Source organism: Amblyomma maculatum, chromosome 2 (genome assembly GCF_055883805.1).
Source record: "Amblyomma maculatum isolate TAMU_Amacu chromosome 2, ASM5588380v1, whole genome shotgun sequence".
NCBI classification, from domain to species: domain Eukaryota; kingdom Metazoa; phylum Arthropoda; class Arachnida; order Ixodida; family Ixodidae; genus Amblyomma; species Amblyomma maculatum.
The window spans coordinates 28,946,265-28,962,634 of NC_139345.1; the positions used below are offsets into that span (position 1 = coordinate 28,946,265).

The 16,370-nt window shown below is 43.8% G+C and overlaps 1 protein-coding gene across 1 annotated transcript in view; it reads right to left on the reverse strand.

Annotated features, from left to right (window-relative positions):
- Window positions 1-1,570: 1,570 nt before the first annotated feature.
- The window catches only part of LOC146198231 (muscleblind-like protein 2a), a 55,677-nt gene continuing 40,877 nt past the window's right edge, over window positions 1,571-16,370 (reverse strand). Inside the window, exons 9-11 of the mRNA XM_084591866.1 lie at window positions 11,839-11,974; window positions 7,276-7,360; window positions 1,571-5,326 (exon numbers count right to left, since the gene is read on the reverse strand). Of these exons, the coding sequence (XP_084447992.1) occupies window positions 7,326-7,360; window positions 11,839-11,974 (171 nt within the window). The 3' untranslated portion in view covers window positions 1,571-5,326; window positions 7,276-7,325. The remainder of the gene's footprint in view (window positions 5,327-7,275; window positions 7,361-11,838; window positions 11,975-16,370) is intronic.

Consider the following 16,370-nt stretch of genomic DNA (forward strand, 5'->3'; position numbering starts at 1 on the left):
TTCCTCATGATGCACTCTGCATATAGGTTAAATAGGCAGGACGACAGTATGCAGCCTTGCCTCACTCCTTTCTTGATCGGAAACCAATCAGTAAGACCATGCCCAGTTCTGACTGTGGCCTCTTGCCCTTCATAGAGAGATGAGGTGAATTGGAACTCCCATCTCTTGGAGAGCTTGCCACAATCTGCTGTGATCTATGCAGTCAAACGCTTTCGCATAATCGATAAAGCAGAAGTAGATGGGTTTCTGGAATTCTCTTTTTCTGTGATCCAGCGAAGGTTAGCAATTTGGTCTAGATCCTGCCAATTATCTTAATAAAAGTTTCCTCTCTCTGCACCACTTCGAACAAGTCTATGCACGAATGTAGGTACAAACAAGGATGTTGCTTGCTCAACTTAAGTGGCGGCTACGTGCAAGTTGCACTGGAGTCATTCAGCTTGCCGAAATAAAATCCAAGCAGCAATGGAAACCATTGTGAACCATTTTAATTTTCAGCACCATGCAATGATTTTGCAAGGTCTTGCTTACCTGCAGAAGTACAGCATCAAAGCTTAAACATGCCAGCATTTTCCAGATTTTCCCAACAAGTGGGAATACTCAGCCCTGATGATCTTGAAATTGTAAAAAAAAAAAATTAAATGCACACACCCTGGTGGTGGATGGCAGCTGCGCTTGCAAGGAGAGTTTGCAGACCCAGGCTAATGATGTTCAATTTATCATCAATTCTTTGTTTACACTTACTGAAGCAATGTCTTCAGATAAATAAAACTAGGTACTCATTTTCAATGAAACAAGGAGACTCCATATTGCAGTTAGCAAAAGCTGTTAATGGCCCAGGCTGATCACGGACAGAATCGCTCTTGTGGTTGCCACCTTGGCTTGATTCAGATACCGCAATATCACCAATGTATAGGTCTACCCATTTATTTCTTTTTTTTTAATAACATGCGGGTAGACCAATAAGGCAACTTAAAGCCAGGTAAAGGTGTGAACTCTGGTACAAACACAGGCAAGGAAGGTAGAAATTGGAATGCTGCTGTTGTGGAAATTTTGATTCTGGCTGCCTTCAAGCCTTTACGCAGCTTGGAAGTTAACACAGTTACCACACAATGATTTCAAGCGACACTTCATTTTCACATAAGCCACACAGCAGATCCCCGATAAGGCCAACAAATACATAAGCACGAAGACCGATCAGATTTGCAAAAATAAAATCTCCGCCAGTCTTGGTTATCTTACGAGCCAACGGTAGAATTTAAGCAAGCTGCCCTCTTGAGAAAGCGGTGTAGAAAAACTGAGCAGCAGCACGAGAGTTTGACATCACTGGAAAATGATTAGACACTGGGGAGAGCAGTAGGTGAATCTTTTAGCATGCAGTAATAATGCCAAGCTTTCCATGGAACATGGAGGATTACTGTAAATATTAAGAGTGTTGCGGATCACTGCGGCGTCTGAAGTTTCGTTTTTCACGTTGCCGCAACTCTGATATGTACAGCGCCATTGGCCTATGTATGCAGGCTGCTTGGAACTTCCTTTGGTTGACCTATATGATATTTATGATATTCCCAAATTTCTTTGTTTCGTTTTTTTTTTTTTTTTGCAAGTTTAGGCTTTGACCTATGAGACATATTATCCAATATGCAAGTAAATACAGCAGAATTCATGGTATATTGTAGCTGGGATATGGTTTGAAATAAGGGGGCAACTGCTCATTGCCATCCAACCAAGCATAGTCATACGACCACAAAGGAGAGCTGAACAGCCTTCACAGAAACTTTGCAGTTGAAGCTGTTTAGTGAAGCACTTTTACATAGCAATGGATTGCTTTTGTAAAGTGCGCGAATAATAACTGTCACACGATGGCGACAGCAAACATGTTACCAAGGGTTAGGTGGCTGCTTAAGCATAAGGGAAATGCTCTGAATGAAGACAAATATGCTTGGGAAAGGTAAAGTGCAGAGAAGTAGAGTTCAATTACAAAGGCAACTTTATTCGTCTATGAGAAAAAACAGCAAACTACACTGAAGCACAAGGGAGCGGAAAAGACGAGGACGGCGGCATGCCCTCGGCCAACTTCGTTGTGGCTGCCCAAAGCAGAGAGGCAAGCGTCTGGCCGCTGGCTCGTCCCAGCCTGCTCTCGACAATGCAACCAAGCGGGCACTCATCAGTGTCAGAGGACACATTCACTCGTCAAGCAAGAAAGTGCTCAGGGCGCAAGCGCTTCCAAGACAGCCTGCCAAGGCAAAGCACCAAGGAAACTTCTCTGAAAACTGCGGCGGCATGCTCAAGTTTGCAGGCGACAAATTGCTATGCCATAACTGCATCTTTTTTTTTCTCCCATATATGTCGATATAATATATATATAATATATATATATATATATATATATATGTATGTATGTAAAAAGATATCACATTCCTTTTGTCTTACACTTAACTAATAAACTTGGAGGAAAGTTGTGTGCCTCTGACCAGGGGCGTGAAGGGAAGCCCGGCTTGTGCCCCGACTAGACAGCACGCCAGACTTCCAACGCATGCGGCAGGCGAGCCCTCCTGAACACAACGTGGCGGCAAGAGACGCCAGCACTTTCTCTTTCCAGCCCGCGGCAGCCCCTTGACCGTCAAAGTACAACAACACAGTCTGGAGGAAGTGTTACACTGGCTTGGTGCCAGCCACATTGCAGACATAACAGGACAGAGAATGCTACGTTGCACTTCTTCTGAGATACACAGGTGTACAGGGGGGAGTATACGAGAGGTTTTCCTCGTTGGCCTCTGAGCCCATCAGTCTAACCACTGCCCTCTTCGATGGAGAACAGACTCGGGGACGAAACACGCAAACCAGACACATGCACATGTATCCAAAGAAGGAGGAGAACCAAACCAAGACTGCTACCATGTGGTGAAGGGAGCTTACAACAATGTATGTTAGCCTGTTCAGTCAGAGTATAGCAATGACAAAGACTCCTGCATATTATAAAAAAGGCACTGTTTTACTGATGTTGCTCTATATTTTTTTCCCCGTCAGTTTCTTGTGCTGGATCCGTTCCCGGTCGTCCACCATTTTTGAGACTACTTTGACTGGAATGAGACCCAAGCAGCCTCAAATCCTGTGGATGATGCAACTGGGCAACAACAAGGTTTCAAAGTGCAAAAGCCAGCAGAGCCAATCAGAGCGACCACCTCGTGGCATTTTGCAAGCTAAGGAAAAGGCAGACGGAAGAAAGAGCAACAAGTTACCACCCACTGGCCTTTCAACACTGCGTGTGTGTATGTACACGGGCGCTGCTGCAGAGGCTAGACGCATTTTGATTTGGACGTTTTGATTCCCCCAGAAAGAACTCCCCCTGCTGAATACTTGTTGACAGGTGCTGTGTTGTTAGTGGGATAATGACCCTGTTCCTCGGCCAAATCAGGTTGCATCAGGCTAGGACAAAACTTGGTCCCATTTCGAGCTTTCCTCTCTTCTCACGCCAGACAAAACGTGCCGGGAGGTCTCAGCCTTGGACAGCGCTGTCAGTGGCTGGACTGAATGAAGGATGGAATCTCGCCAGGCGCATTTACTGCTCTTTGGGCGCCTGACAAAATAAGTGCACTCGTGCGGATGTGGAGAGCCTCCCCGACAGCAACAACCTCACAAGAGAAAGAGCACCCAAGACAACTTTCTAAAACTGGAGAAGAAAACTAAAAACAGCGATATGATATATAAAGAGTACACTTTCAATCATAAAAACAACTTTACACGCACACACACAAAAAGAAAAACAATATGGCACATAACAGTAATGTGTGTTTACATAAAAATATAGGTGTACATCACACCTCTTTTTTTTCTGGCATGCATTTGCTATTGATCAACGACAATGAGGCTTGCACGCTTTCAGGACAAAATGAACTCTGCAGCGAAAGGAGCGCGCCTATATACACAAGCAGTGCGATGAGAAGATCCAATGTCTACGGCATGGCGTATAACTGCTTGTGTGACCTTGTGGACAGTGGCCAAGAGGCCTGCTGCACCAGTGACTGCAGAGAGCAGCGCCCATGTCTTAGCACCTAGACAAAAAGGCTGGCTGGCAACGCTAAGTAATGGCATTTAAGTCACAACCAAGGCCTGCTTTTTTGGGCAGGCCTTGTGGCCGCATGTGGGGAGAAGGGGGGGGGGGGGGGGGGGGGGAAGAAAAAAATTTGTTCAAAACAGCTTGCTGGGCGACGAGCCATTGGTGCAGCGTCACTGTAGTCATTCATGAGGTCTTTGCGGTGTGGTTCAAGGCCACGGCTGAAGCAACAAACAAAGGGACCCCTTTTGCAGCACAACAAGGGAGCACCAAACAAAATGCAGCACGAGCTCCAAACATGAACAAACAGCAACCAAGTCAAACATCACAATTTTGCTCTAAGAAGTCTCCCAGACACTGATCGTCACTGCCTGGACAGCTTCAGACTCTTTTCAGTGTTCAAAACATAATGTTTGCATAGGTGTGGGTATGTCCACCCCTTTTCTTTCTTATGTCAAACTTGTAAAAGACTTTGGTCTTGGCATGTTAGTCATAAACAAAACTTTGCAATAACAATAGCACAGCTCTCCTTTCGTATTGTACCTGTGGTAAAAACTTTAGGCAATATAGAAGTAGCCTGTTTCATTATGATCACTAAAGCTACAATAAAAAAAAAAATCTGTTTAGTAATTACTTGTATGTACACAACACGATTTGTTAGGATGCTCTTGTAGTAGCATATTTCTTCAAATATTTACCCACAATGAAAAATACAATGTTAAAAGGTCTCATTAATTGCCCACGCAGAATATGCACATCAACAATTCATTAAAAACTTATCTAATTCATATGATGCTTTAGAAGCACAGGTGAAAACGGCCTCTTCTTAAAAGTGTGTCCGAAAACAAAACACTACATAAACACTTTACAGATATTACAAAAAATATATATATATATATATATGTATGTATATATATATATTTATAATATAAATGTGTATGTCCAGGGTGGTGGTGGTGGTGGTGTCTGTGTGTGTGTGTGTGCAGGTCAAAATTCTGGAAAAGCAACAAACAAAGAAGAAAAAAAAAACCTTGACAGAACAAATACTTTGCAGACTGCCGCTTCTTTCTTCCTCGGGAGTAGTCTTGCTTTATCGTCAACACAGCGCGAGCAACCACGGTGGAGGCCCCCAAGCCTGACTAGGGGGGCGCTGTCAGAGTGGGCTCAGGGACAGCGCCGGCACATGGTAGTACTTGCACAGGGGCCGTGCACAGCGACCCTTGGCAGCATCGCGGCACACCGTCACCTTCCCTTCCACCACCTCGACAAACTCTGCACACAAACACCGACAAGTTCTCACAACCAGACCACACCTCACAGCATTACAGCCTCAGCATGAAAATGAACGTGACAAATGAGCTAGAACACATGCACACAGAAGTGCTCCACATTCCTTCACAACCCTGCAGCCCTTATAGAGAGACCAGAGTTTATGGGTACACTGCCTACATATGGACAAAAACTGGTAAAATAGCTCGCCTTTAATGGCATAATTTGAACAGCATATTTCGTTTGTTGACAACAGTATTAAGAAGCCTTTCAACCTCATTCCACTGTAAGTTTCAAATTACAAGTGCAAAAAGACAGGCAAATACGGGTAAAAGACAAACAGCGAAGGCTAATTCCCAGCAAGAGATTATAAGCAAGAGAATCTGAATTATACCAGCTATAAAGCAGCGAGGCGGCGAAAGAAATGGCTTCCAAGCAGGTGAAGTTAATGCCTGTGCAGGCCAAAGGCTACATCATGCTGTTTTGTTTTTTTTTCTACTGGCAACTGATGTGCAATTTCACCCAGCAGAAGCCAGATCAATAAAGTGTTCACCTAAAAACTGACTTCTGCTAAGCTATAGCTGAATGGCTTAAAGGGATAGGACACTGAAATTTAGGCATCATGTTTTTGAGCGCACTGGAATGACTGTTGTCTAAAAAGTTAGCTTCCGTAGCGATTTTGGTAGAAAAGCTGTAGAATATTTTTACCAAGAATTTTTCAATCAATGCATGCAGCCATTTTTATGTAGCTCGATGTTAGAAACCATGAGCCACAACCGCGATGGCTACTGGTGGTCGGCAAAAAAAGACTTGCCGAAAACAAATATTAATTTCTCGCATCAGGTACCAATCAAACATATTTAGTGTAGACTAACGTCCACTCGAGTTCCCCCATTCAAAGCTGTTACGGCACAGTAATTTATGTCCTGTCGATGAAAGTTTTAGTGTGTTCTATCACCGCTTCGTTGAAGCTATTTAAAACGCTGTGGCGCCATCTAGTGGCAAAATCTGAATTTGCAATGCGAAAGAAGCATTGGTTTTTGGTGTGGAGCGCACTGAGGACAGCGCAAAATATAATAAAATATGACAAACACTCCTAGAAGAAAAAAAAAGCGTGCCCTTAAAGGACTATAGATACCAAAATTTAGTGGCAATTTTCTTCTTGTTAATGATGCGTAAGTCATTCCTGTATATCAATCCGCACACAGTTTTCGTTTACGACCACTAAATAATTTACAATTGAATTTTCTTTTCTCAACAGTTTCGATTTCGATATCTGAAAGATAGCTGAGATGTCACAATCATGTCTTGATGTGCGGCATGCAAAAACAGTGATATAATTGCTCATTCTTCACTTGTAATGATTCCTGTTCTTAAGACAGGCTGGCTTGATTATTGTAGAGAGTTCAAATCACATGGCAATGATTATATTGCTGTATTTTTATCCCTTGCGTGACCTAGACTTCACTGCGATGTAGGCGAATGAGACGTGGTGATCCCTGTACAGTAATGCCCTAGGCATCATTATTAATGACAATACACGAACCCAAAAATGAGATGTCTATAGTCCTTTAAGAAAACAGTGATATATTTCTAGGATGTGATCATGTGGGGTACTATGGTCACAGTAACTGCATCTCTCTGCAAGATGTCACCACAGTTGTTTTTATAAGACTTTCAAAGGCAAATAAAAACTATAAAGCCGCGTTTCTTTGATACTGTAGTGCTCAATCTGCGCTATATGAGGCAAGGTCTTTTTCATTTCTACCATAGCCTTATAACATATTTTAACCAGTGCTCTGTCTCTAAGAAAAAGAAAAAAAATCTCTACCAGCTAACAAAGGCTTTAAGCTCCCAGCTGAGGACAAACTAATCTTGATCTGCACATATACCACTTAAAAAAAAAAAAAAAAAAAGTCACTTAATAACCCAGCTCTGCAGTGGTTGCTTACCTTCAACAAGGTGCACATATCGACACTGGGGCCTCTTGCACTGCCCTGACTTAAAATCTCGGCACACCGGCAGGGTGTCCAGTAACTGGAATAACAAAAACAAACAAGCAGATAAATCACGCCTACTGTTATCAAATACAGGGTGGCATGTGCAACAACATTAACTGGTACACTAATAGTCCTTTCAATACCTCAGAAATTTTCCAACATGAAGTCTTTCCCCTTTATGCACAGCACTACAGTTTTGGAAAATTTTGTGCAACAAGCTTACGTACAGAAAATTGAATGTGTCGGTTATTATCTACGCAGAACAAGGTTAAGCTCAGAAAGGTGCCAACAAAGCAAATAACAATGCACAACATACAGTTATGCCTCATAGCTATCATATATGGACTAAGAAGAACTTAAAGACCCACGGTTATCTTTACCGAGCACCTAAATCTCTGTGCAAGTATTTTTCACTTTGCCATTGAAACTCGGTCCTCCTCAGGAGCCTACAACAACATAATGCTCAGCCTTGGCCACTAAGCTATTGCCCACAGCACATCTTGTATGGCACACTTTTCAGGTCTGGGACCAACAAAAGCATGGCAGGCTAGATTGAACTGAGCAGTTTTCATTTTACTGAATTATTTCTAATGCTCCAGAAAAGAAGGGTTTTTCTTTGCACACTTAAGCAACAAGTCCACACTTGTTAGATGATACTTTATGCAACAAAGACTGCCATTTCTGCCCACTACAAGGGCCGACATACATGGAAAAAGAGTGTCTGTGGCACAGCAGTTGCACACTTCAGAGATCTTAGTTTGGTCCTTGTCCTGAGGGGTGCCAAGTGATGCGCATGACACTGTGCCCTCTAACCACACTTAAATTTGCACCTCTAACACAATTGTGAATCTCGTAAAATGTGATGCTGAGACTTGTTTAATACTGAGTTATTGGTTCAAGTCCCCGGGACTGGAGTACACAGTGACCCAACTGTTGCAATACAGGTGCGCAATTTGTCACATGATGACAACTTTACTTTCTGCTTTGCAACATTACTGGAATCACCTTTAATCCAGCACAATGAAAACAACTCATATACAGACTCATTATCATTGCGATAAATTATATGTCTGTGGGGAGAGTAAATAAGTCTGGTCGAAAAACCCCTGTGCAACAGAAGGTGTGTAAGGCAAAGCCTGCCGATAAAAGTAGATCAGTTACATAAAACTACAAATAATGCTGCTTTGTCAATGACAAAACAAGCTCCGTGAAGTTTCACACTACCGTGTTGTCACTTATGAGAACACAGAACATGAGCCCGACAAATATGAGGTGCGCTCAGTAAGGTTTGCCACTGGGGCTGCGAATTCTAAACTTTGGATTGTCCCAAAACACACACCAGTTTAGCCCACTGGAGCAGCATGCTCAGAAAGAAAAGTGCCACTGTTGCTACCAGTAGCCCAGCAGCATGAGATATGCAAACCCCTTGCATTTTACAGCCCGGGAGGCAAAATTTAATGGACAGTCCTTGTGCCACCAAAGCACCCATGGCATGCAAAAACAGTGCAGTATTAAACCTCTGTGAGCCCAACCACTCAACAATGTGGACCGGATTTATGCCAGGACCACCCTGGTCAATTTCGTGAGCACCCAAGGAAGGCTGTGAGTACCTGACCATTGTCGTCACAGTATGCAACACTAGCAGCGTTAGGGGCAGCAGCAGCCACACCAGCAGATACCAGAGTGACAGAGGGCATCGTGGGTACTGGGGGGTGGTGGTGGTGGTGATGGTAGCGGAAGATGGTGGTGCACGGGAGAGGGGGAGAGAGAAGAGAGAGAGAGACACAAGAAAGAGAGAGCTGTGAGGAGGAGAGCGGGTGCAGTAGGGAGAGAGAGAGAGAGAGAGAGAGAGAGAGCCATGCATCCACAGCCAAGCGTCTATTATTAACCTGTTGCAGAAGCAAAAATTCAAACTACACACTGTCAACCCAGAAAGATGCACTACAGAGGTCTTATCAGATAACTGTAGCAACCTGAATTCTGAAGAGTGGTCAAATACCTCTAGTTTTTTTATTATTTATCAATACTTTTGCCAGGAGGTTGTTACAAGGCAGTTACAAGACACAATAAATAGGATAGTAGTGCTGATGCATCCAAGAACAGAAAAACAAAATTATAGAAGAATTGGCATTACAAAGCAATAACCAAAAATAAAACACTCCCACTTATTACACGTGTAACCACTTCCCTTCCATTCAGCTCCCAATGTATGGCAAGTTCTTCGCAGTAAACTAGTGAGCTTGCCACTTCAACATGAACAAACTGCATTAGTAAACCTGCTACTGATGCCCAGCCTCAGCGTAACAAGGGTTGGGAAGCTAACAGATCGGCAGGCAATCCTGAATACTGCTCTTGCACCCAGTCTCTCTCAACAGTGCAGACAATGCAACGGGACATATGTTAACAATGTACACAATTCAAAACGATGGCTAATGATACAAGCCACAATTAAGCTATAAGAAAGACATGCAAATGCAGTGAAGGAGGTAGCAAAGCAACAATTGCTATTTAAAATGTGCCATAACCATCCCAATTATGCTTTCTTTTTAGGACACTCTAGCGCTTTGTGAAGAGTTGGCAAAAAAAAGAGCTGCAGCTCCACAAATATTTCTGTAAACACCTTAATTTGCAAATGAAGAGGATCAATTTCCATCTTTCAAGGCACATCTGGCGCAACACTGGTGTTGCACTGCATGGCTGGTGTATAAAAAGCACAATATATCTTTTTCACTCTACAGCAAATACTCAGTGTTTCGCAAAGCGGCAAACATTCAAGCTACTGTTATTCATAAGTTTCTGGCTGTGCTGTGACCAAACCCTCTTGAAATTGGCCCGAAAGGAACAACGTTTTTGGGGACAAGTCTGCTACACTATATATTCTAGTTCACCATAGTGCAGCTGCGCACATCCTGTAAACGATCAACGCTACTAGGCAATTCCTCCACCGCCTGCTTCGCCAGGTTCAGCATGCATACAGGGCTGATTTGATGTCTGCAATATTTTTTAGAGCCACTACCACCTCATTTCTGAAGTATTTTTCCGTCTTTTTCTAACACCTCTCTGCTGGTTGCTGCAATGGATCTTGCCATCTTTAAATTGACATCAACAGTGTCTATTTTCTTTGGACTTCCTTGCCACATGGACAGTGAGGGTTCTGGCCCTGTCGTGTTAGGATAATGTGCAGTTTTTCTTCTTGGTGCACCAAGAGGCTTCAACGACAGCCCACATTTTTGGCACACAATAAGAAAATCTGAGCACAACCCATCGGCTTTGACGAGAGAAAATCCTGTATGTTAATGAACACAGGAAAAGAAGGAAGATGTTCAAGCTACTACCTGTTTATTGTCTATGAGATGCACCACCACCAACTTGCTCTAATCCAATGCATAAATGCAGACAACACTTCAGTAACGAGTCTGTGGAGGCCGGTCTATTATTTATCTTGCTTTTAAAGAAAATATGCAGGACTAAAGTATCCCTATTTGCAGCAACTTCCTTTTATGAATTTGACTTAACAAAAAAAAATATTTTCCTTGCAGAAGATAGTTTTACCGACTCATTTATAACACTCTACACATGCCTGTGCTTTACTCCAATCTCGTAACTATTGCACGAAAGCCCTCATCAATCCAGCAGTACCTTAACGTAAGTGAAAAATATGTCATCTGCTTTAACTTTTCTTTGCTGCACACCCTTTTCGTAATGAAAATATTTAGGGCTAAATATGCACTGTTTTTTTTCTGTTTATTTTGGGGGGAAGATAGTTTAATTTACTGACTTCTGATCAAGAGCGTACACATCTGTGCTCTCTTTCGTTTTCCTAAAGTAATATAGAGCCAGTAAGCCATAGTACTGAGCCCGTGTACAGCTTTCCAATGAGCAGATTTTATGTTTTAATACAGCTGACATTCGCATCAAGGCACAGTCAACTGCAATGTTGACGAAAGCAATGTGATATGTTCAGATAACTGTCAGGCAGTGCATGGTCTCAAAGATTATCTCACCTTTGGTTTATTTCTGAATTTATGTTTTTGCTTTAAAGCCATCCACTACACGAATTTTACACTTGCGGACACTAGTTGGCACCCGGATTAAATTGGCTCAGGCTTGTGTTAACTTCATTAACATCTTGTTAAATCAGTTGTTGTTCGCATCACTCGAGTTGGTGTTTGGATTAAATATGCTGGTGCTCAGACTGTGTTTCGCCCTGTGATTAAACTGCATGGTGCTCAGGTTGTTTCTGCTGGTACTCAGTCCTGGCTGGAAGCCTGTCAAGCAAGTTAACAACAATTCAACCTGGCACAGACTTCCAGGCAACAGCGGTACTATACCCAGATGATTTCCATCTGGAACCGGAGCAGTGTTCCAGCTTTATCCCAGCCTCAGAGTAGCACAGAGTTGCGCTTCAGCGCACACGCAACGCACACGCACACAGCTTCAGCTGGGAGTCGCATGCAGCGCCTAGGTAAGCAGCAGGTGCCAGCATGGGGGACAAAACAGCGTGCGGCTACTCACACGAGACAGGCACGAAGGGCTGTTGCATCTGTAAAGCCAGGGCTTGTTGGTAGGCTGTGGCACTGGGCTGGTACACAGGCACACCGCTCTTATCGAGGGCAGGGCGTTTTGTGTATGGAACTAGACCGGGCAATGCCTGTGTGCAACACAAAAGACCGGCCAAGGGCAGGGGTCAGGTGCCGAAAATGTGCCTGGGTGCGTGCACGCAGGTGAGCCAAGCACAGACTGAGTGCGAGAACACAGTAGCAACGCATGCTCTATGCACTTGCACCATGTGCACCCTAACCGGTCACACATGGCGCCCCAGCACAAAGCACCCCTGAACCAGCACTGCACACACACACACACACACTGCTATAGCCTTCAGGGGTGCACCAGTTCTGGAACAAGAGCTGGTGCCATCAAAGCAAGCTGAATACTGCCGCGTTCAAAGCCAATAATTTGCTTCTTTTTGCCCATAAGCAAACTGTTATATTTTATTAAAACGGAAATGATTTTGTTAGAATGCATAGCTTTGGCCTCAAGTTTATCATGATTTTAGTTTAAAGGAAAAGTTATATGAAACGTGGCACTATTCATGCTTTCTAGCGGCACAGCGACTGCACTTTTCATCTCAACTGAACGCCACAACCACGAACGCTGACTTGGCCACTATGAGAGCACCTCGAATCCCCTGCCAGATCAAATTTAGAATACGGGCCCCACAGCAAGCTAAGCCGCAGTTACTAGCATTTCATTAAGGTAAAGTTGTTGAAACAGGGATGCAAATCATCTGCGTGTTCAAGTGGTGTGTGCACACCATAAACCGTCGTCCCACACAACTCATGCTAGCTGCAGCTATTGTTTGCCCTCAGCCAGCAGTGCACAAAAAAAAAAAAAAAAAATATATATATATATATATATAAACAGACATTTTTTCAAGGCAAATATGATGCACTGGAATCAAACACCAGGCTGGCATTGAGGTAGCTGCTGCTTCTTAATGGAACGGGGAGTCAGAGTTGACGGCATTAATGTCACTGTGAGAGGCAAAGAGGTATGCTAGTAAGGAAAAAAATGCGTAGCCTTCTGGATTAGATAAACAGTGTTTCCTGAGAAGCAGGATGTTCCCCTTCAAGAGCAAAGCACAAGCAATTATGCACCCAAACCATGACACGCGGAGAAACACTGCAGTATGGCTCCTTAAACTTTATAGATTAGACTAGCAAAAAAAAAAAAAAAAGATACAAAGAGAGATGTCACCCTCTACCCCCCCCCCCCCCCCCCCCCCCCCCCAAAGACTATCAAAAAAGCTTGCAGCATCAAAAAGATCAGGACAGTCAAAGGAACAATAAATAATCAATGCTGCCGCACTGCCTCTTGCCCAAATCTATAGCTGAGCTAAAGAATATGTAAACCACCAAAAACAAGAGCATGCCTTGCATTTGTATGACATGATGACATGAAATGTATTGGCATGCCTGGTGTTTTTCCATAAATATTTCCTGCAATGTCTGACACTTCTTTTATAGACTCCAGATGCCAGCCAAGCTTATGATATGTAGCAAGGAAATCTGATTCCAGCAGGGTCATGCTAAAGAAAGCACAAGCTTTCCATAAATTCAAAGAACGAAGACTTCCTGGCTCAGATGCTAGCAACATGTACAGGGTGCATGCAGAAATGCCTGCTTGATAACTGAACAAGTATAGAAGAGCTAATTGGTAAAACATAAGTAAAGCTGCACCCGCCCTTCAGGTTGCAGCTGAGATTTGGCCGTAAATTTCAATATTTGGTTACAATACAAAATCCAAACACAGAGATTCCATACGAGTAAATTTACACCATGCCTTAATCTAGACGGACTCTTGGACGGGTGCTCCATAGGGGTGGAGAGGAATTGAGCAAGGCACACTCATGCCAGCAAAATGCTAGAAATTATAAAAGGAATATCCATCAGGCACCTCCACGAGGAGTGCACTTCCTTCCCAAGAACTTCCAAGACAAAAAATTAAGAGAGATTCCAATATTGCCCTGCAAGACGTACCCTGCAGTTGCTCGTTAGTACTGCACTTGTAAAGGAGAAATGGATCACAATAGCTGCCTCTGGCAATACAAGCACTTGAAATTGGTCGTGTTTAAACCAAGTTATTATTGATATCCTCAGTATTCAGGATAACAAGAAGATCTGAACTGTGACAGTTTCCTAACAAGTGGATAACTAGAAAAAGGCCAACAATACTAGCACAACTGAAAAATGACACGGCCTAGGAACGACAAGTCTGCACACACACAGCAAGCAAGGAATTCTTTTCCACATGCAGAACTAGAGCACTTACTTTACCAGGGCAAACCGCAGCAGTGATCAGTGTCAATGCTAGCTGCACACATGGATTTTTTTTTTTTTTCTCTTTACCAAGCGAAAGACAGCCTTTTGCTCAACAAGCCAGTTTGCTACAGATACCAACAAAGCCATTATAAAGGGAGAGAAAAATAATGCCAAGAAAGGTAGGGGAGGGGGGAAGTTGCAAAGTACTGCAATGCCAGCAGCCAGCTCACGAAAACAACCTACAACTGCCACAGAGAAGACTCACAGGCTGCTCAATCAAGGTGTGAAGTGGCCTGCATATTTTTGACAAGGGCTGCATCTTCTCCAAAGGCTGCAGTGTACTGATACCTGGTCATCCCCCAAGTCCTGTCTTCTGCTCTGACAACTCAAGTGCCAGACCATGACAAAGTGCCCACCTCACTTCAAACCCTGCAAAATGTGACGACCTCGTGAACCCAGAACGCATCACACCTGGTGATGCATCAAAATGCTAGCTTGACACTTGCCTCTCTGAGGCCTGACCATGATTAAACCTTGTTATAAAGTGTAATGTAGACGTGTGCTTCAGTGTCATGCCAGAACACCCTGAGAAATCCAATTTATGACAGCCTGGAACCAAATGGACACCTGGATTGCTTCTCATGTTGAGCACACCGCTTAGCGCTCAGTCATGCACAGCAATTCTGAACTCTCCATGGCTCGTGATAAACATATTTGCTTTGTTAAATTTGTCTTTGGCATCACTGTGGCTGATCAGATCTGTACATGCAGCTGAATGGAGAGGAGTACTTGTTAATTTGCGAAGGCCCTACCACGTGGCAACGTTTCTTTGGCGTTGTGTCAGTGCCTTGTCTACGGGTGTTGTCGCTCGACGGCGGCACAAGAGAGGGTGACGAAGCACATGATGGCGTGTGAACTAGAGTCTGCAAGCAAAGGCATGAAGGGATATTGGAAGCTCTAACAATAATCCCCTGTCCGTAGCTAAAATAATCCTACTCAGCGGCGGCGGGAACCAACTGGGAAGAGAGAAGGGAAGAAAGGTTAAAGACGCGGGTGGGCTCGGGCAGGCACAGGGACAGAAGAGCTCCTGCCTTCGCGGAAATGAGTTGAGTCTGTCGCGACGGGTACAGCAACACTAATTAAAGGGGAAAATTCTGCCAATGCGTGGCTTGTCATTCGTCGCCACCAACAAAGTATTTCCAGCGTTGACACTGAGATCTGGCACCAAAAGATACCTCCATCTTTCGACGTCACCTCGCCTTAAGGGCCAGAATATCGCTTCTGGCGATGCAGGTAGCAAGAGATGCTGACACGATGCCGAAAAAACACTGCCACATGGCTCGGCCTTAAGTTGCCATTTGACTAAGTGTGCACGTCCTGTATTTGTGCCAAGCTGTCACTGTACTGCAGCAGGATGTGCTCACAGTGGGCAATCCAAGTAAAAAATGATGCGTGGTCAGTCATTGCAAAAAAGAGAGATGCCTACTACTGTATGCAAGCAATTCTTTTTGCTTTTCAGCATAACCGGTACTAGCAAGAGTTCACTCAGCAGCGCTGTCAGCTGCATGCAGCATACAAGCTCCACTTTATATATGCAAAGCAGTAAAAGTATTTTTTCTGCATTGTTAACATGTCATTATGCAAGACAATTATCCACCTGCACCTAAGTCCTTTATTCAAAATAATTTCTACCCACCAAAAAGAAAATATCTGCTAGGTATCATCATAAAATGTAGCTGTTGATGCAATGTGACACACCTCCATTTGCATGTGTGGAACAAAGATGCTTTTCAGTGGAGCGGAGTGGGTGATCGCGTTTGAATTGTGGTGCTGGCGAAGACTTTCGAGAGTTCCTTGGACTGCCAGAAGATCAAATCAGTCGATATTGTCGACCATAAACCCCGACTGCTCATTGGAGGGTCAAATTCTAAAGTTAAAGCTCAGCTACTTTGGTCATCTGATGAGAAGAGAGGAGTCGCTGGAGAAAGATTTGATGTTGGGAAAGGTTGAGGGTCGCCGGAGAAGGGGTAGGCAGCGAACGCGATGGTTAGATGGCATCCTAGAGGCACTGCAGATGAAGTTATGTGATGTTAGGAAGATAGTGAGAGACCGGAAAACGTGGCGTGACATGGTCCATAGGGTCACGAAGAGTCGGACACGACTGAACGCCTGAACTGAACTGAACTGGAGTGGGTGATAAGGTGTGTGATGATGACAGTTCTATGA